Here is a 20742-nt window from a genome sequence, read left to right as displayed (position 1 = left end):
CTTACCTTAACCAAGACCTGTGATAAACACGTGGCATCTGTGCTACTTTACTATGAGGAACCCGGTACTGGGAACCTGAAATAGCAGTCTTCCTCTTCAGCATTCTGATGAGTGAACGGGCCCAAATAATATTAGCGACTACTCAAAGTGCTTTAGTACCATCACAATTGAGTCTGATTATAATCTGTAATGAGTGCCTTGTTCCTAAATGGAATAGGAGGACACTTACAGATTTCTTTTTTTTTTTTTTTAAAACTTCCTAGCTACAAAAATTGTTGAGAAAACTTCAGAGATAATTTAGAGAAACGCAGAGGGATGAAATCCCTGAACGGCATAAACTACTCATTAGTCAACTTAGTATTTCAAGTTTTTGTACCCAGACATCAGGTAAGACCGGTATGAACACTTAAATAAATCTCTTCCTCCAAAGGAGGATAGCATAGCTGCAAACACTTGTTAGAGTTGTAGCAATCGTGCCGACCACACCGCAGGTTTAGCGGGCATCGTTGAGCTGCCTCGCCACGCTAAGGATATGCTTAGCTCCCTTGCTCAGAAGTAAACAAGCTAGTTCAACACCAAGGTGCTCTGCAGCTTCCTGGGCCTGACCAGGGACATTCTTGGCCGTGATGCCGACGTGCTGCACGTCATCGTTTGGTCCATCTTCGTTCTGCAAATATAAACACCTCAAGGTAAGGCAGTGGGAAGGAGCGGGCGATGAATAGTTTAAGCCACGTGTGAAACGGGGTAACGTCTGTGGTCCGAGGAGCCTCGAGAACAGCACACTGTTACTGTTTCCAAGGAACCAGACCAAAAGTAATAGACTGATTTCAAAAGGTCTGGATTTGTCATTCAGCCTCGGGTTTGAATTTTGAACCCGCCGTGGTTCACGTACCTGTTGGGAATAATTAACGCTGGTCTGCATAGTCTCCCTCAGGCTATCGGATCCATCCAAACTGTAGACCGCGCCTGTCAAATACAACTTGGAAAGACATACGGAAGGGATTAGTACCACGTTAACGAACAAACAGAAAGCCCGCTACCCCCCCTCCCCCCCCCCCTTTTTTTTTTTACAAAAAACACACAGCATGCAAAGCCAAGTCTGGAGGGGAAGGCTTCTGTAGTGCAGTGCGATCAGCAAGAACAGCGGTACGATACAGCTATAAGAAAAGTAATCCCTGCTAGGGACAATGCGACTTCCCAAGGAAAAAGCTGAACTTTCTTCTAGCTTCCCACCTCCTTAATCACACCCCATTGTGTAAAAACAGTGATTTTCTGGGGTCAGAAGCGAGGGTTTTGGATCTCAGGGCAACAATACCTTTAAAGAATGGGTGAGGGGAGGGCGGGCAGAAATCTGGTACTTGTTATGAGAGCATTTTCTGTGAGACAGCTTTGGTAGCCAGACCCATTCTCATGCTCCTGGCTTTGGATGCAAACCCGGAAGGCTCAAGTCGGGAGCCCGTGTGCCCTAACTGGCTATAAAAGTACCTGCTGGAGTTACCTTCAGGGAAGGATCAGGGAACACACACGCACTGGAATAGGTTTTTAGAAATAATCCCAGATAAAATACAAAGTAGTCCTCACCTGGCCATCTTTCAGCACGGTGTTGACGGCGACAGGGACGCTACATCCACCCTCCTAAAACAGAGAGCAGCTGACACCGAGGCTCCTACCCGACATGTTCAAAGCAGAGGCCTCTGAAAAGTTTAGGCTGCACACAACCCCGCCTATCGCTCCTCAGGCCCTTCTCGATTCAGAAGTAATCACTACTTCACAGTTTTAGTGCAAAGTGTAACAGGTTTCCCTTACTATGGCATCCGGTCAACTAGCAGAGCAGTATTTACTGCCGGAGGCAGAAGAGCGAGGATGCCACACTTACCAAACGTTTCATAAAGGCTCTCTCAGCAATGCAGCATAACACGGTGTCTGCATCATGCAGGGCAGATACCATATTCAGTATCTCTTGGTCTTTGGCACGAACTTCCACTGCTAAGGCACCCTGTGTAAGAAAAACAAACACGCAACATAGTAATTGTAATTCCTCGACTTCCTGCATCTCTGTTTGCACTCAGCATTGGTTGTGAGACACAACTCGGAGGCTTGGATGCATTTCACTAAGGGAGCAATGTTCTTAGACCTTTACAGAAATGAATTACAAAATAATCCACGGGTTGCAGAGACACCCTATAGCAGCTGCTGTAAAGGGAAGATCAGAACTTACTTCAGCCAAGTGTTCGAGATCGTGCCGTCACCTCAAACCTATCTCAGTTAAGACTGCACGTATAGAAACACCCACTCCAATGGTCCCTGCGCGATAAGAAGGCTGGATAAATCCAAGCCTCCCAACCTTCTCCCAAGATAAAGATCAAGCGCTGACTGAGTAATGGTGACAAAACAATCCTTCCCTAAACTGGAAATGAGGTTGGGGGGTGGGAGGGGAAGGAACTGCACGGTACCTGACAAGCAGATGATCAAAATCACAAAATCATTCTTTCAGACTGAGCTTGCAGGTTCGTCACTTGCAATCACTAATGCATAGCAGCTCGGGTTTAGCAAGTTTGATACCCACCGTGCAACACCGTGTAAACTTGGTCACACGGCCAGCACGGGCTGGAACGGTTTGCCCGCCTAGAAACAAAAGCGCTAAGAATGTGCTCCAAGGCAGGTGTTTCAGCTCCACCCTACGGAAGTTAGGACACACCACGTAAGGGAGAAGGAAGGAGCGTCACAGGGCAGATATTGCGGTGGCTCCGCACAATTATCCCGGTACAGCGCAACACCGACCCTGCCGGAGTCCGCCCCACATCCGCCACGTTGCGCCATTGTAGCTGTGCCACACGTTACCTTTACCGTTACCGATGGAAATCGGTACCCACCATACCGGTTAAGATAGCTGACTACCATCCTTCCCACAAGCCGTGCCTAAAACAGCGTAACGGCCAACAAAAGAGCGATGCAGCGGTTCTTTGGCAACCGATGCGCGAGAAGCATTCAGCGCAATTAACTACTCTGACGCATCGTACCGCTGCTGGCTTTCAATACGCAGCACAGCTTAAGATACAAAAGGTCAAACGTACTTGTCCGACAGCGTACAGACAATCTTCAGGGCTGAGGAGCTGGAAGAAAGTAAGAGCAGAGTTAACTCAAGTCGCACTGTTCAGAATATAGGAAGCGAGAGCTAAATGCTATGCACGCCTCTACCATCAATTGATTTTGTGCCCGACCAAAGAAGTATCACCTCCCCCTTCCCGTGCCTCAGTGTTTCAGCCCCTAAAGCGAGACAATGCACTTTCCTTCACCTGGACTGTAACACTTTGTCAATTAGCTAATCGGAAAAATCTTAGTCACGCACGCTGCTGCGTTGCTAGATACTAGTATTGTGAAATGCCGGGAGACGATCAGGATACAAACTGTTACCGCGCCACAGAAAGCTAAACGGCATAAATTTTTGTTAGAAGAAAAACCACAAACCGACCAAAAAAAAAAAAAAAAAAAGTCCTGCCTGAAGCGCAACAAATCACGAGCTAACATGGCAATGGATTCAGCAGACTGTATGCTCATCTTTGACACAACAACTGCAAGGTCTGAAAGGCGAGCGGTTGATGGTTCGGCAGACAATGGTATCTTCTGCTTTGGTGCTCCTCACCTGGCCGATGCGATTCTCCCAGCCCATTCTCTTCAGTCCAGCAGCTGCCAGGATGATGGCACTGAAGTCTTCCTTCTCATCAAGCTTCTTTAAGCGGGTATTTAAATTCCCTCTCTGTAGAAGTGATTAAGCAAGCATAGAAACAGCAGGGAAACAGTCCTATAACCACGGAACATTCGCTTGAGTGTGTTTACAGAATGTACAGAATCCAACAACCTCCAAATGAGAACCAGAGTACCGTCCCGAAAGAAGCGTTAAATATGGACAATTCTTTCTTTAAAGAGAATTTTGCCGAGCATTATGGAATATTAAGTCAAGCACTGACTCTCAAAAGATACGCGGTCATTTAAGTACATCATTAACTCCCGACATCGACTCCTTTTGCATAGCAAAGAACTCGGCTACTAGGACTGAAGTAACGGTGCCTTTTACCACTAGTTCAGCGGCCCACATCAGAACTAGCGGCCCAAATCGCATCCAGAAACCAATCGGTGTTCGGCCACGCCACCGCGACAAACACGCGGTAGGCACCCGTCGAGCAATTTTTCCAATGTTCCTTCCTGTAAATTTCATCTGCATCCTGAATCTCAGCTAGATTAAGGCTGGCCCCTTCTTTACAGCCTCGTGAGAAAGTAGAGGACAAAACGGGCTATACACCCCTCTCAGAACAGGTTAGTGGAGGGCAGCCTTTGAGGAAGCAGTTTGTTCTCGTAGGTCAGGTGGTATAAGTCCGCCCTGATTCTACATTTCGCATGAAGTTCTATTTTCCTGTTTGCAGCTTTACCCAGCTCCCACGTTTTGCCAGGAAAGGATACAATATCCCTGAATTCTAAATGAGGGAACTTCTTTTTGAGCTGGGCTGCTCTCCGAAGCGAGCTGGTTCCAATCACGCTGCGGGGAAAATAAAAATCAATGAAATCCAGAATACTCCTACATGCACCTCCAGCCAGATTTATGTCAGAACTTTCAAGGAAACGAATGAGTAGTTTGGGGTTTTTTTAAATTGAAATGACCTGCCAATGATTTATATCTCCTTAGAAGAAAGAAAACCACTCTGAGGTTTAGCATAAAGCCTGGCTGAAGCTAGGTGCAGGCAAGCCACTCCCAAGGAACCAATTTAAAGGAGATGCTTCTGGAGGGCAGCCCCATGCCACCATCAAGGACTGCTAAAACCTCATTTAAAGACCACAAAGACTGTCACAGAAAAAAAAAACCAAACCAAAACCAACCAAACAAAAAAACCCGACTCGGCTGCCCCAAACTGAACCAGACATAGCCAGACAACTGAAGTTACTGGAGGGACTTCATCAGTGACAGAAATGCAGTGGGCTGAGAACCTTTGGAAACAGTAGGGTGAATAACTGGAAAACACAGAAAACTGCCAGTCTGAGCAGTAAGCATTTCCTTCCTAGAGATGTATGCAATTCACTTTTCTCGGTACCCTGGAACCTAAACCAGACGTGATTCTCCCACTATCCAGATGTGCAGAAGCACGAGTCTATGTTTGCGTCACAGCTAATTTGTTTAACGTAAAAAGAAAAAAATCTTTCGATAGTTACCTCAATCTGAGTAATTTCACTCAGCTGTTTCAGACAAGAGACTAATAACCTCTAGGAAAAGGCAGGTAATTCAAAATGGAGAAACTGCTCGTGCTCCCAGCAGAACCGTAAAAAAGCGCTATCAAAAAAGTAACAAAGAAATCAGAACTGGCTGGGTGAGAGCAAGGGCATAGTTCAGGCCCGTGCAACCTAAAATACTGCACCAGACACCCTGTCTGCATTATATGCGTTCCCCTGCAGTAAGCACAATACAAAGGAGCAGGAATTCACTCTGGAGACCGCGATAAGAAAGGGTCTAGCTTGAGACAACATTGCAACTCGAGGGTGGCTCAAGAGATCCAACCTCATGGGGTGTGCAGCACTCCCACGAGACAGCGCTGCCCTTTTCAGCAAGCAGGTTCAGTGTAACGTCTATGGAAAGCTAACGAGGGCGGCATAAAACCGCTACGGATAAAGCGAGGAGCTCTTTGACTTGCCGTTGGGAAGTATCAACCAACCCCTCCCTCCCATTTTTACACCTGATCGTCTTTCCCTTCTTCTTCCCCGCTCACCTCTTTTCAGGAAGGAGGTTCAGCGTTTTCCCACAGTTTTTGGGATGGAAGACAACAGCATCGAGTGGGTTTTCCCTTCTGCAAAATAACGCAAGTACAGAATGGCTGACACATCATTTAACGGAGGGCTCTTAAGCCTAACAGTTCTGCTACCGGTTCCCAGAAGAACCGCCTCTGGCTCCAAAATACCCCATCATCATCGTAAAAGCAAGGATTTCCAGCAAACCTGCTGGCTCTAGTGTTTCCACCATTTCAGAGACGTGGTGGTCAAACTTTTAACACCTAAAAGGACCTAAGCTGCCTTTGCTTTCCTACCGCTACCTATCCTGTAAAATGCAAATCCCTCGGAGAATCAAGCCTCACGTCCACACTTACTTGCAGACAGCGCCGATGGTAAAGCCAGGAGGAAGAGAAGTTGGTAGGTCCTTCAAGGAGTGCACCACGAGGTCAACTCTAAAAATTAAAGGACAGTAATCACTGAACATATGGTTGAGCTCACACAGTACCTACCAGAGGCCTGCAGGGCATCTACAGAAAACTGTGAATCCACCCTGGCAATTAATTTGGAGGAGGAGGAAGAAGAATTTCAGGATTCTATAGCCAGAATCGCTATAGAATTCTAGCATTACTCCAGAAAAGCCACTTCACCTTTCTCCGTCTCCCTTTTCCCGCCTGTGAAATTAAGGCAATGCCTCCCTCCCAGCAGCGATGCAAGACACATTACAGCAATCGGGCCGAATGAGGGGAAGACACCAGAGATGTTCACACAGAGAGACTCATCGTACCAATATGCAACCAGTACGTTGTCTGGTATTACACTTCAAACTGTAAAGAACAGCTAGCCAAAGCAAGCACTATCTGCTTCGTTACAAGGCAAACGGACATCACTCTAAACGCTTGAGTCTCCGGTATTCTTTCACCTACTTTACTCGGAAACGCAGTATTACGTGCCTACGCATCACAGATGCAGAAGACGATCTTTGTTTTTAAACCTACTTTAAGGAAGGCGTAAGCACCACTGAAACCCTCCTAGGATACTGAAGAAAAAAAAAAAAAAAGCAGCGCACTAATGTGTCTCTCTGCTCTAGCAGGAGCCAGAAATGAGTTTTTCTGTAGAAAGAAGTTACCTAGAAAGCATCACAACTTGCCCATGCCCAATTCTCTTGCATATTTAAAATGCAAATACGTTAATAAATGTTACCATGATAACACTAAACATGTCACGCAATATGCTAACGCCACCAAGCAAAGTATTTTTAAAAGAACATACTTGCAAGCAGGAATTAGATTAGATTACATCCTCTCTGATGCACACGTAATGCACAAATCACAGGAGAAAGAAAAAAAAAAACCTAACTGGGGCAGACCAAGCGACACAACAACTCCGCTTTGAAATACGTGGCCTAAGCCCAGGGTAGAAAGGGGAAAGAAAAAAAGAAAGAGACAGCAACTTATCAAAGGAGTCCTTTCTTAGCCAGAGAGGTGGCGGACCAGAAGAAAACTAGATCACATACGTAGCGAGCCGAAGATGTCCAAAGAGCACCGAATGCCAGAGGAGGAAAAGAAAACAATGAGCTCTTACTCATTTCTTTCAAGTGCGTTTTCCAGCTCTTTGGTGAAGAGGCTCTTCTCCCCAATCTGCACGTAAATGGAGGAACAGAAATCACAAAAGAAACATCTGCAAATATATCAAATACATTTACTTCTTGCGTAGCGGAAGAAGAGATCGTTTACCTTGGAAAGTGCCGTATCCAAGATCTTGTCTCCGGTTGTTGACATGGCAACTGCTCAGAGAGAGAGCACAAGTAAAACACGAGGCTCGGTCAGACCGCCTAGGCCTAGACCAGAAGTACCTACGTAACATGTAACGAGCAGTACGGCCTCACACGCCGCCGCGTGAACACAGACTCGAGATAAGTATCAGAGCAGCATGCTTGTAGAAATACACTGCACGCAAGACAAGTGAAATTGAGACTTCCTTCGCTGTCCTCAAAAACAGAGCGAAGGGAAAGAGGTCAGGTTTTCGGAAGAGCTGACCCAATGGAAATTGCTACGCTCTTTCTCTGGAGTACCAGTGAACAGGTACTCGGCAGTTCTCTTCAGTACGGGGCTGGGCTCCCATTATTCCTGTTGAACGCCTCAAGCCCCAGACAGGAAAACGTCCCTAATGGACAGCGGGGTACTGCCAGCGCGCGACCCGGTTCTCAAATGGAGCAACATAACGCCATCTGCGTGGCATACTCCGAGCTTCGATCATCAGGAGCATACGAAATCCACCTCTCTGCCCTAGAAGAAACCAACAGCAGTTGCTGGGCTGCACGACCTAACTGAATTCAGGCAGCGCTCTAAGATAAGCAGGGTCGAATCCTCCTCCTCACGACAGCACTCTATGCACACCTCTTGCACGTAAAGATAAGCGGCTGGCTCCTGCTGCCATCTACCCCATGGCAGCATCCAAAAAAAAAAAAAAAAAAACCCAAAAAGCCCCTCACACCAAACAGCAAAACCTTACCAATCTCAAAGCGGAGGTCGGGGTATAGCTCACAGAGCATCTTGACCACGCTGTCGGTCTGAATCCGGGCCAGCTGCAACAAAGCAGAAAGCAAAGCTCTATGCAAAGAGCACATCAGCCATACGGTAGCTAAAGAGGACTTTGCCATTCTTTGACAGTCAGGCATGCATGACTGCTACATTCTCTAAATTGAAACCATTACAAATAAGTAGCCCCAAGTAAAACTGCTCATATGTGCAAACTCCTTGAACCACGTGAACTCGTATCACGACCAGAGCGTTTCACTGAAGAACTTATTTTATTGACCAAGTGGCAGAACAACAGCTCCCCACATGCCGTTGGAAAATCTTTAGTTATTGGCAATATGAGTTACTTATCCCCCGTAAGATCAGAGCTCTATTTAGAGGGCAAGAAATAAAAGCAACAGCTTAGGTCTGCATGCACGGCAAGCAACAGGTTTTAAAGCAGCAAAGCGCAGGAAGAAACGTTCCCTTGCGTAAGAACAGCAGAAGCAAGTAAAATAAAAACAGAATTACACTAGCAGAGAGGATCATTCCACGCATGCAAGCGGCAGCGGACTGGAGCAACCGGCGGTGAGGTTCAGCTTTTCTCCCACTGATGAGCTGTGTAGCCCGGGGCAATTAACTTTGTTCTCAGGACTGTAGTTTCCCTACGTATAAAACCAGCATAAGGAGCCTCTTCCCTTTGTAAAGTGCCACAAGAGCCTCAGGTTAGAAAAAGACGTAGTAGGCGTGCAGGGCTACGCGAAACGCCTTCTCCATAGAGGAGAATTCTTCCTCGAACTGCTACCGGAACGGAGATTATCTCGGAACAAAGACCCGAAGGGTGTTTATCTCTCTCTCTTTGCGACTCTGCTCCTCCCTGCTGCGGCCAGCCGGGAAGAGATACCCGCTGTATCTCCACACCCGGCCCTCGCCTGGCCTTTGCGTGCGCTGGAGCCGCTACTCGCTGGGGGGGGTTCTGCTGGGCTGAACCCCCCAGAAAAAAGGGCTGCACAGGCCGCGCAAGTTAAAAAGTCCACGGCAAGAGAGATCCCCGTTATCCCGGGTGGGCTCACCCTCGTTAACCCCACCAAAAGCAGCGTTATTTAGACCTGACCGGCACGCTCGGGCTCCAAAGAAGGGGGGGGGGGGGGGGGGGGGGGGGGGGGGAAAAAGCGTTCTCAAAACTTACTGTAGAACGAGTCCCAAGGGAAGAGCCGGAAGGCGCCAACTCCCCGTCCCGCGGGGCTCTCCCACGGGCGGGCTCGGCCTTTCTCTGCCGCCCGCAGGCGGGCGAACCGGCAGCGGCTGCGCTGCCACAGACCACGTCCCCTCGGCCGAGCCTTTTACTCCCAACTTGCCTGCCGGGACGCGGAGGGACGAACGCCTTCGTTCCCACCAGCCCCCCCCCCCGGCCCCGCCGCTGCCTACCTGGCTCCGGCGGGTGCCCACGCGGACCGCTCTGCCGCCCACGCCGTTCTCGCCCTGCGGCGACAACCAGGTCAGCGGCCGGTCCGTCACCGCGCCCTGCCCGCCAACCTCCCCCCGCGACACCCCGACGACTCACGGCGGCCTTGCCCGGCTCGGCCATGACACCGCTTCGCCCTCAGCGTTCCCCGCACTGCTCCATGGCGTAACCCCGCCTCCAGACGTCACGTCCGGCTGTTCACGTCACCGCCGGTAACGGCAGCGGCGCTGAAGAAGCGTCCCCGCCCCCGCCCGGCATTCAGCGCACTGGCTCAGCTAGTCCGGTTTATTGGGGGGGGGGGGAGATAGCTGAGGGACAGGACACGCGGGGCGAAGGCCCAGGACACGCGTGGGAACCCCGTACAACCCGAGAGTGCGCGCAGTGACGTCAGGTGCTGCGCTTGGTGTGCATGAGCAGTTCCCGCTGCAGGCCAGCCTCGATGGTCGTAGCCGTCTTTCCCGAGGGCAAGTCCGTGATGAGGGTGAGCTTATTGAAGACGCCTCGACCGAAGTAATCGGCAACAACGGAGAAGCCGTCGTTGGAACACTTGAGCTGCCGGACACAAAGCAGCCGCGTCAGCAAAAGCCTCCAGAGCCTCTCGCCTCCGGCCCCTTTCCTTTCACACCCCCCCGCGCCTACAGCCTCGTTCTTAGAGGCACGGCGGCCCACGGCACTAGTCTGCCTGTTCGATGCAAGGGCCGCGTCAGCGGCTTCCTGCGCTAAGGTCTTCTCCCGCTGGCCGTTCCGCCTCTTGTTTCAATCCCACGTTTGAGCCGTGCAGTGAAAAGGGAACAAACGATTATCGTGAGCAGGGTACTCTCGTTTCCACGCACGTTAACGTGTTCTAGCTAACGCCCCATTCTCGACTTCACCGCTTCGTCCTTGGGAAACACGATGCAGAAGCGACGCATTTGGTGTATCCCAACTGCACGGTCCTGTCCCCGTTCCGATTCCCACAACTTTTCTTCCCTTCTCCTTCATTTGTTCTATACAACTTGTCGACCAGCTGTCATGCTGACCAACAACTCTCGATCCGTTTCGGGGTCAGGTGAGAATACTTTCACCGTCAGAGAGCATCGAGGACTCCTCCTGCACTATACGTAAGGCAGTCACCCCAGGGCCTAATGCTTCCTTACTCACAGTCGACATTACCTTGGTTACAAAATACTGCCGCCCCTGCCCTTCTCTACCAGCCGCCGGGGATCTGTAAGTCAATCTAAACCTTATTTATTTCAGCTTGGTAAGACAGGCAACGTGACCCTACCTGATGCTGAAACTGGTCGTGCAGATCTCTCTTCTGCTCCTGGGCTCGGATCATGTCCATCACTTTGCGATTTTCTGGCATGCAAGTCGGACACTCCGAATCGCTCTCGGAGTAGCTTTCAAAGCAATGCTGGTGGAAGGAATGACCGCAGAGGAAGTGGACCGAAGGCAGCTCCAGGGCACTGGTGCAAATACTACACTTGGTCTTCTGAAAGATCTTGGGACTGAGAGCGCAAAAGGAGGCAGAAGGGCGAGAAAGACAAAGCGTATTTTTCCTTACTAAAAGAAAACAACAGTTCTATCCTATATAAGACAAAACGGCACACGATGCCGCACCTCGCTTTTAGCTCTTCGATCTCCTGGCGGATCCTCGTAGTTTCTTCTCGGTATTTTTGAATTCTCTGCTCATCCTGCTCTATCTGGCGGCTCTGCTTCTGCAGCTTGTTGACAAGATAATCCTTAATCACAGACAGTGTGGCCGTGGAGTTATGAGCCAGCGTCTGCACGACTGAAAACAACCGAGATGTGAAACACCAGCGAAAAAACTGCAGTTTTTTTTCAACTACTCTGCCAAGGCACCGCAGGAGTTTCAGCAAGCCCTTCACCTCCCCGCGCCGACAGAACAGAAATCACATACAGACCTCTCTACGACTGATAGCGCAGATATTTCTTCCTAATTAGGGAGTTGTGGCTGGCATCGCTTTTACCCTAAGAGCAGGCTATTACTTCAAATGGTGGGCTCAAACTTCATTGATAGTGGTCTCAAATTTGTAAGCTGCAGTGCGTGCTGTAAACTAGTTTGGTTTTGGGGTTTTTTTGGGTGCAGCCCATCATTCTTACCAAGCAGCGGAGGCATAAGATTCTTGTTCTCAATGTGTTTCAGCACCGCCGCGATATACTCTTTGCAGTCCTCTTCCTTCCGCGCAAAGTAGCCGAGAGCCTGTTCCCAGAGGCAAGCCTCTTGGTCCCCGTACAACTCGCACACCTCGATCACCTTCTTGTACTGCTCGTTCTGCATGTGGTAGTGCATGATCTGTTGGAAACTACAGGAAAAAGAGACTCATCAGCGGCAACAATCCATCTCTCCTTTTGAGTTGTTACAGGGACCTCAGGTTTTCACCCAGCCAAGCAATCCCCAGGCATTCGCACCAGAAGCCAAGACAGTCTCTCATTCACTCTCTACGTAACCGCACTGCTCTAACAACACAAAACATTTCCAGCTGAGCAACAATCTACAGTTCTCATCTTGAGATATTACAGAAGTCGTTACCATGGTAAGGCAGGGACATTAGTGTCTCCGAAATCCCTGCAAGTGGGTGGGAGGGACAGGACTCTACAGACAAGAGCAACACTCACAGTTTGCCCTGCTCGTAGAGGTAGAGGACGCCATCCTTGAAATTGTGCATCTGACATAAGACCAAGGCCTTATCAAAGACTGTTTTGAACCTTCCACTCTTTAGGAGGGTGAGGGCTTCGTTGTGCAGCTTCTCCTTCACCTACAGAGAAGGGGGAGAGGGCGGGGAGAGCAACATGCGCAGAAGGAACATTTTGCACTAAGACCTGACAACAATTGGCAGCTCTTTCAAAGAGGGGGACAGTTTTGCCATTTGCCCTCTATCCCTTTTAAGCAAACGGGACGTGATTTCTTTCGCCCAAACAACCAGCGTCCTCAGAGATCTAGGCAAGGAAATAGAGCTACTTTTGTGGGAGAGGCATCTGCCCACAGAGGTTGTATTGTCTGGAATCTGTTCTTAAATGAGATGCATACAAAACAAGCTCAGCCTCGCTAAAAGGAGCATTCTTCCAGCTAGCAGGCTGCTTTCCCGTTTACGTGCCATTGCACCAGCACAGCATATGTATTGCCTCATGTTATCAATGCCCATCCGGAAAGGTTACGGGTTGGCAGGAATGCAAATAGCTTTCAAAGACATCAAATCTCCCTCCCCAAAAGCAACGCTGGAGGAGCTCAAACCTGCTCATCTTGTTCGTGTGCCCAGTTCTGGAGTCGAAGTTCCAGTAAAGTGTCATAGACGCCCTGCGGAGAGTCAGCCTGCACCTCAGTCATGTGCTCCAGAAAAGCCTTCAGTTCTCGGGAGTTGTTTGCAAAGACCGGAATGAACTCCTCTGAATTAGCCTGTAATGCAGCCAGAAAGAGTCAAGCACCCGGATCAGTCGCAGCCAGACTGGTGCTTCTTCCCCGCCGTACGGAGCGCTCGTTCTCAGAGCCTGCGACGCGACAGATACAGCACGGTACAGGATGCCGATTGTGGCAGGAATTGGTTCCGAGCGATAGCTTTAAGCGGTCTCTCGTCTCTGGGACTACCGGTACACCAGGACGGAGCTTCTCATTATACCTAAAACATCAGGCCCGCGCCACGAGGCGTGCAGGAGCACTCGCTTGCTGCAAAGTTACTACTCGAGAGCAACAACTCTGAGTCGACACAAGCCATACCTTTTTTCCTTCCAGCATCCCAGGGCCTTCACTGTCTCCCAATGGCCGGTAATCGGTGCAAAGGATCTTCAGCAACTCCGTGGTCTCGTTAGGGACGTGGTGCATCAGGATTTTACCGTATCGCTTCATGTTACTCTCTGCCTGATCAAAAGGCAGTTTTCCAATGTAGCGCAAAGCCTCTTGGTAGTTCTGTGGAGGCACCAGCACAATCAACCACACGACATTGGCCTCTGCTCTCGAGGTTAGGACAGAAAGCGTCGAAGACAGGGCGCGAGTATGCCACGAACACCGTTTGCTCTGAATTATCACTTAGTTCGCTACTCCTGCTTCTTTTCCTCCTCAGGGAGGAGGGCTGCCTGCGGCCCAGGGGAAAGAGCGCGATGTAGATCAATGTCTCCCTAATGACCCTCCCCCCTCTTGAAGGGCGCTGTAAAAAGCCACATCTGAAACCGAACAAATAAGCCTCTCCGATTTCCACCTAGCCTACCGCACGAGCCGAAAGCGGAAAGCCAACGCGCAAGCAGCAGCAGGTGTTGTTACTGCTGCCTCAGCAGTCCTGTCAGCAGGCTAGCCACAGGAAGAGGTCAGTGAAATGGTATCATCGCTAAAGAGGAGGCTAGGGAAGCAGTACGGGAGCAATAACGTCTCCTCACCTTGATATCCTCTAGCTGGATTTTGAGGTACCATTCATGATGCGCGTGCTTCTCTGCCAGGTACACAGCGTGGGAGTAGTAACCCGCCTGACGAAGCACCTTGATCGCCGTTTCCACATCAAAGCGGACCTCGCTCTCACTCGTCTAGGAGAACAAAGGCAGAAAGACGGTCCCTCAGCAACGCTCCCGCCGTCCACGAGCAGCAAGCATTTACGTATAGAAGAGGAAAGCCAGAGCAGGGACAACTCTCCCCTCTTACGCAAGGGGGAGCTCACACGTGCAGAAAGGACGCAGTCTAACCGCCTCTCGTTAGCTTACCAGTCACCCTGCCAAAAGCCAGCACGCTCCAGACTCAGACGGCAAGCCAGCCAAACTGAGAATGTAACAGAGAGCTTGGCAATAAAGGGGCAAAGACAGGGGTACCGAGGGACAAATCCATTCTTCTCGCTCTCAGCGAGCCCGCAGGAGCCAATTTACAATGTCACCCCTAGCCGTTTTTAATTATTATGATAACAACTTTGCATCATTTCACCTTCCCCCAATACCTTAATGAACTCCTCCAGTTTGGAGCTGTCTTTGAGCTTGGTATAGCAGTTCAGCAGAAGCGTAGTATGGTCTGCATTGGCCAGGGACTGCAGGTGGAGCGTCTGCAGGTAAGCAGTGAGGTTGTGGATACGCTGAGCGTCCAGGAATTTCCGAATAACGTAAGACGGTTCCAGCTTCCCTATAGTTCTGGCAGGGGAAGAGACACATTGCAAGAGGCCGTATACCCAGGAAGTCAAAATAGAGGGAGAATTTAACAACAGAGCGCAGAGAAGCCTTAACTTCAGCAGGCACTAACCCACTCGGAACCGCTCAGCCTCGCGTCAGAAGGAACAACTAGTTACGGCGTAAGTCCACCCATCCGCACGCACGGTGAAACAAATAACCCTCTACAAAGGCCGGGATCGGGACGATGCGATAGCACAAAAGGAGTTAATCCTCCTTTAAAGGAGGCAGTGAGAAGATGGACTACGCTCCCACTACAGCTAACAGGGAAGCCCAAAAAAGGGGAACAAGAGCTACGTTTTCCTTCGTTTCGGTCACATAACTCAGCTTTAAACGCTCACACCCGCACGGAGCGGTCTAGCCACAGTTATCCTGACGATTAATGCAAGTCGACAATAAAATACACGTCGACTCCCGCCAGACATCAGGACTCCAGAGTTTCAGTTGTACGTGAACGTCGTGCTTTGAGGCATTTTAAGGAGACCGAACGTGAAGTTTTCGGTAAGCCCCAAGACAAGCCACTCGAAGTTTAAAAAAAAAAAAAAAAACAAACCCGAGATGTTTTAAAACAACAACTGACATTAAGCTGTTTAAACGTTTTCCAAAAAGACTGCCGTACTGGTCGAATCACGTCATCTACACCTCCTAGAGCGATCCCTTGTTTATAATGATGTCATCAGGCCCCACTCCATCCCAGCGTGCCTTCATTATTCACGTAAAAATACGATCAAAGAGGAGAACTTTATCCTAAGGTGTACAGAGCGATTTTCAAGCAAGCTTTTTCTGAGATCTTTAGTCTCTAACGGTAGAATTTTCACCTCAAGTCATGCTTTTTTTGTTTCGGTTTGTTTTTATTCCAGGGCTGAAATAGAAATCAAGGCCTCCGTAGCTCCCTTCTGTACTACACCATCACAGCTCCGTCGGACCCCCGCGCTTACCGGATATACTGCTGGATGGCTCCATCGTGGTTCCCCTTGTTATACAGATGATCACCATATTGCCGGAAAATCTCTGACAAACCATCGCTGTCCAAGTGGTGGCTCTTGGCCAGGTTAATGGCCATTTCAAATAAGTTCTTTCTGAACAGCATCTGTTAAATACAGGGTAAGGGCAGAATGAGGGAAATACCACCCCGCAAAACAAGTTCAAACACGCCTGGAAAACAAGTTGGTTCTTTTTTTTCCGTGCTGTATGCATACGCGTGCTCAGGCTTTTAAATACCAAATGCCTTATGACACCGGTTGTGCCGAAAAGCTATCAGGTCACTTGTTATGTTCGACTTTTCAATCTGCAGAGCCAGTACAATCTTGCAGCCATAAGGCAGAGACTAATAACAAAACAGATTTACGTGCCTCAAGTTTGGTTTGCGTATCCTTCTCCTGCAGTACGTGAATCTTCCCGTCTCTGGTCAGCACGTACAGAGAGCCCCACTCCGCTAAGACATCCACTATATCATCGAAGATCGAGCTGTATGCAATGAATTTGTTGCACAAGTCATAGATATTCAGGACTTGTTTGTCCGAATTCTGTGCCTCGTTCCCAGCAAACTCTGACCTGGAGAGCAGAAGAAAGTTTTAAAAAACAAGGAGAGCGTAACTTGAATTCTCGATACCTGTGCAAACTAGGGATGTCCAGAGAGCAAGACAAACGGGGTTCTTTTGGGCGATTAAACTAAGCGGACCCAGTGGCAAAACGCCCCGTATTCATACACAAATTCCATCTGTGTGTTAGACTGAGAAATTCGTAAGACTAGAAAAAAATGCCACTCCTTTAGCATGCTTAACTTCTGTTGCGAGAGTAGCACGGTTAATCGGTACGCACATCCAGGTGAATCTTAACAACCTCTGACAAAGTTGCAATCGCCCCCCAAGACCGACGCTTCACGAGGAAGAGGGGAAAAGAGGGAGAGCAGGAAGCTGCAAGAGCGAGAAGAACTCATCTGTTCCGAGGAGCCCTACTTTGGAGAAGTCTTTCGGTCCTTGGAGACAATGATGAGGTACCCCCGATACCAGTGAACAATCAGCTTTTGTCCCTCAAAGGCAAAGCAGGGGCCACGTTCGTCTGGTTGATAAAGGTACACGCATTCGTTTCCTGCCACGATGAACTGGAGATCCTGGGAGGGGTCGCTGAGAGATGAACAGCGCAATCCACAGCCGTGAGTGTCCAGCTCCAGGTGAGGATAGTCTTTCACTGAAAGCATATAAGACTAGAGAAGAAACGCAAGGTTTTGGGGATCGCTCCGAACTAGACTCTGAAGCCAATGCAATTTGCAAGTCAGAGTCTCGTTCTTCCAATTAACTTCCCACCTGGATGTTCTCCGTGGTCACCACAAATAGATGTGTCGTTTTGCCAGACTGTCGGAAAGCAAGGCCAGTAACGGGATAACTGCCTTCACGTAGGATCTGGGTCTTACTATGCCGGTCTCGAGTGATGTCTCCTTTTGTAAGTACAACGCTCCCATCTGCAAAGCCTGGCGAAGGGGACAGACAAAACTTACTTATATGGCACACCTGAAAGATTATCCAGCGTAAGTTAGGGCGGCTCCGGTCAGCGACAACACCTCGCTTGCCGGCAAAGTACGAAGTAATAGGATTGCCGCAGGTTCTTGCGTCAAGGAAGCACGTGCCAAAGCAGCCCCCATTACTCCTGTAAAGGTTCACAGCTGTCAACCGACCGCACGCCGGACTCCACTGTTCAGCAAGGTTCCGCTTGCTTTCCACACACAAGCTTCGCTTGCGGGTTATTTTCCTTTGAGTCCCTCTGCATTTTATTTTACAAATAGCTTTCTCATCCACTGATTGTAACTATCGTTTTAATTCACTTGCTTATTCAAAACATACTACGCGGCGTAGAAGGACTAGAGGGAGATTTCCTAAGAGCAAGCAAAACACGCAGTTTTCACAGCTTGCCGACAGCACCAGTCCTGCAAGTCGTTCCACGATGGAAGGCCACAACACACACAGGGAAAGCTTTTGTATTTCAGCGCAGGGAGCAACTCGCTGAAAGCGCTTATAACCTCACAACATTACTGCTCTTACTTCGTCAGAAGTTAAGCAAAAAATACTACAAAGGAATGGTTATGTCCAAAAGGGGAAATGGGCTTTTTTCTTTTAAAAAAAGGTTTCTATACAGCGCTTGAAAAAAATCTCTCTGTAACATTAGATATCACCAACCCTATGTCTTTTTCCTGTACTACAACAAAAACTAAATTTAGTACTAAGTTCAATAAACGTGTAACCTTACTGACTGGTGGGGAAAGATGACGACTATAAATGCGTGCTTTCCTTTTAAGTATCAAATTTATTATCGTAATACATACAGACTCAGACTAAATTTACGTATTTATCTCCTCAAGCTCTCCGACAGCACAAGATACACTATCTCTCTGTGAGAATAACATAAAAACTGCGTGAGAAGAAAAACTGTCAGGATGTTCTAGGCTGATTTTTGCGCTATCTATTCTCTTTCCTTACATCTGAGTAAGGACCGTAATATTTTTCTTAAGCCGTTACAGTTCAGTTTCACTTACCAATTGCCATGAAATTAAGATTCTCATGGACAGTTAGGCAGGATACAACTGTGGGCTTGTTACCCGGTATTGCTGGAAAAATTCGCGTGCAAAGAGGATTGCCACCGTCTCGTTTCTCCAGATTCCAGACTTTAACCTACAAATAACAACGATCTGGCATAAGCAAAATGTGAGGTATTAGGAGGAGGCCAAGGCCTGGCATAAACATAGAATCGTATCATAGAATCAAAGAATGGTTTGGGTTGGAAAGGACCTCAAAGATTCCAACCCCCCTGCTGTGGACACCCTCCACTAGACCACGTTGCCTAAGGCCCCATCCAGCCTGGCCTTGAACACTGCCAGGGATGGGGCATCCACAACCTCTCTGGGCAACCTGTGCCAGTGCCTCACCACTCTCACAGTAAAGAATTTATTTCTAACATCTAATTTAAATCAACCCTCCTTCAGCTTAAGCCCATTCCCCCTTGTCCTGTCACTACACTCCCTGATAAACAGTCCCTCACCATCTTTCCTGTAGGCCCCTTCAGGTACTGGCAGGCCCCAATCAGATCTCCCCAGAGCCTGCTTTTCTCCAGGCTGAACAACCCCAACTCTCTCAGCCTGTCTCCATGGCAGAGGTGCTCCATCCCTAACAGCACAGTGCCCAGAACTAGCAAGCTACTTAAGAAAGATAGACCAAGGTATCGCAGTAGTCTTAAGAAAGACCCGTCATACAAATGCATTTTCCTCTCTTTGTCCTTTAACTTACCAGGGGGTTAATACCCTCTTCATCCTCACCAACAGAAACCAAGATACTGTGCTGCTTCAGCTGGTACAGATGCGTCACCCTTAGCTTGTAAGCTTGGAAACTACTGAGTTGAAGGGATCGAGGCAAAAACCAAATCTGACCTTCCATATGTAGATCACAGTTAAGGCGCACGAAGGGAAAAAGAACCAAACCACGAAAAAATCCCCCCCCCCCCGATCATACCGGAATCAAAAACCTTAACGCTTGCTGGTAAGCGCGCTTCTGCGGAGCGACCCAAGAGCACCAAAACATCCAGCGGCATTTCTTTTTAACAGGCAAAGGACAGCCGAGTGCAGGAAGCCGCCGACGTTCCCAAGCCCGGAGTACCCCCAAGCCCGCGCAGGAGCCGTCCCCCCGCAGCTCCCGGCCACACCGAGCCCCACACAGGCCAAAGCGCCCGGCACCGCCGCCTCCCACCCACCGCCGTGGAGGATATCCCCGAACACTAGACTTCCCCGGCCCGAGTCGCAGACCGCGATTCCCGGGGGCAGCGCGAACGGCTTCCCACCGGCCCCATCCGGCCCCGGCGGCTCCTTCACCGTCTCTCTGTCAAAGAAGACGAAGCGGCGCCACTGCAAGTAGGCGGCCATCTTGGGGACGGCCCGAGCCCCCGCGCTTCTCACGTGACCGCTTCCCCCGCCCCCCCCTCCAGGTCACGAGGCAGAGCACGTCGCGGCGCGCTCGCTGCTCCGCACTGCGCACGTGCTGGCTGCAGCCCTGTCACAGCGGGCCTTGAGGGGGGGCGACGTCGAGTAACGCTGTCCCCCCGTCAGTAACGCTGTCCCCCCGTCAGTAACGCTGTCCCCCCGTCAGTAACGCTGTCCCCCCGTCAGTAACACACCGGTTTCTCACACACACACCCCCCAGGGCAAGGGGGTGCTTCCAGAGAGCAACTGGCAGCGAGCTCATAGTATGGCATGAGCGAATAGTTCTTAGTCCAACACCTCTCCCCCCCAGCCCCGCATTTCATTTTTGTACCAGTAACTACAAAAGCTAATGCTCACGCGTGGCTCTGGCCGGCAGCCCTTTACTACCCCGGGAAACTGCGCCAGGAACAGGTCTCAGGGCAGGAACGGGGCTGGGGAGTTTGGCCCTGGGAGGGGGGGTGCAGCAAGGGCTCGTGCCCTCACCGCGTCAGAGCTTTATACAGGCAGCCCTAAAAGCCCCTGCTTCTCCCCTGCATCAAGAGGTCATCTGCAAAGGATGTGCGCTGACGCCAGCTTGGTTTCACAGCTGTGTCTGGCTTTACCAAATGCCGTGCAACCCAGGAGCGTGATCTGACCGAGTTCGCTTGCCTTTTGTCGCCTCTACGAGCTCAGCAGAAAAGGGCAGGAAAAGGGAGGGGAGACGTGTCAAAACCCCGTGCTGTAGTGTCCAAGGAGCCTGAAGCAGCATCAGCTGCAGGCTCTGCCTTAAGACACCCACCTCGAGCGTGTTCCTGGTGGGTTCCTCGGGCCGGCAGCTAAGCACCCCTCACCTCACAGCAGGAGAGGGGAGAGATTTGGAAGAACAAAAGCTGAAAAAACAGTGGATCAAAATAAAGACAGTTTAATAG

At 49.7% G+C, this 20742-nt stretch overlaps 2 protein-coding genes across 5 annotated transcripts; both read right to left on the bottom strand.

Annotated features, from left to right (window-relative positions):
* Positions 1 to 172: 172 nt before the first annotated feature.
* Positions 173 to 9937, bottom strand: HMBS (hydroxymethylbilane synthase). 4 transcript variants are annotated; one of them, XM_075774567.1, is made up of 14 exons: positions 9835 to 9937; positions 9699 to 9752; positions 8266 to 8338; positions 7488 to 7537; positions 7336 to 7391; positions 6129 to 6206; positions 5754 to 5831; positions 4459 to 4534; positions 3644 to 3757; positions 3075 to 3113; positions 1877 to 1996; positions 1582 to 1635; positions 893 to 979; positions 173 to 667 (listed from the first exon to the last, which is right to left on the bottom strand). In XM_075774567.1, the coding sequence occupies exons 1-14, from the start codon at positions 9856 to 9858 to the stop codon at positions 494 to 496; spliced, it is 1077 nt and encodes a 358-aa protein (XP_075630682.1). In that variant the 5' UTR covers positions 9859 to 9937; the 3' UTR covers positions 173 to 493. The 4 variants fall into 4 exon arrangements, with proteins under 4 accessions (XP_075630682.1, XP_075630685.1, XP_075630684.1 ...); XM_075774570.1 differs by having other exon boundaries at positions 9629 to 9752; positions 9835 to 9890; XM_075774569.1 differs by lacking the exon at positions 9835 to 9937 and adding an exon at positions 8808 to 8935.
* A 70-nt stretch (positions 9938 to 10007) lies between these two features.
* VPS11 (VPS11 core subunit of CORVET and HOPS complexes) lies at positions 10008 to 19824 on the bottom strand. Its single transcript, XM_075774665.1, has 16 exons — positions 19624 to 19824; positions 19149 to 19297; positions 18401 to 18536; positions 17178 to 17341; positions 16830 to 17077; positions 16224 to 16425; positions 15810 to 15961; positions 14649 to 14835; positions 14104 to 14247; positions 13451 to 13639; positions 12971 to 13132; positions 12355 to 12494; positions 11839 to 12041; positions 11335 to 11506; positions 11000 to 11222; positions 10008 to 10287 (listed from the first exon to the last, which is right to left on the bottom strand). The coding sequence occupies exons 1-16, from the start codon at positions 19775 to 19777 to the stop codon at positions 10123 to 10125; spliced, it is 2790 nt and encodes a 929-aa protein (XP_075630780.1). The 5' UTR covers positions 19778 to 19824; the 3' UTR covers positions 10008 to 10122.
* Between the last annotated feature and the right edge of the window lie 918 nt (positions 19825 to 20742).

This window comes from Balearica regulorum, chromosome 23 (genome assembly GCF_011004875.1).
Source record: "Balearica regulorum gibbericeps isolate bBalReg1 chromosome 23, bBalReg1.pri, whole genome shotgun sequence".
Lineage (NCBI taxonomy): Eukaryota > Metazoa > Chordata > Aves > Gruiformes > Gruidae > Balearica > Balearica regulorum.
The sequence above is the reverse complement of the archived record's forward strand: the minus strand, read 5'-3'. Positions and strand labels throughout refer to the sequence as shown.

Coding starts and splice junctions, on each gene's coding strand:
- VPS11 (XM_075774665.1), bottom strand. CDS start 19,777: ATGGCCGCCTACTTGCAGTGGCGCCGCTTCGTCTTCTTTGACAGAGAG. Junction 17,342..18,400: donor TCTTAATTTCATGGCAATTG/GTAAGTGAAACT, acceptor CCCCTTCGCCAG/GCTTTGCAGATGGGAGCGTT. Junction 10,288..10,999: donor ACGACCAGTTTCAGCATCAG/GTAGGGTCACGT, acceptor TGTGTCCGGCAG/CTCAAGTGTTCCAACGACGG.
- HMBS (XM_075774567.1), bottom strand. CDS start 9,858: ATGGCCGAGCCGGGCAAGGCCGCC. Junction 9,753..9,834: donor CCGAGCCGGGCAAGGCCGCC/GTGAGTCGTCGG, acceptor TTGTCGCCGCAG/GGCGAGAACGGCGTGGGCGG. Junction 4,535..5,753: donor AACCTCCTTCCTGAAAAGAG/GTGAGCGGGGAA, acceptor TTTTCCCCGCAG/CGTGATTGGAACCAGCTCGC.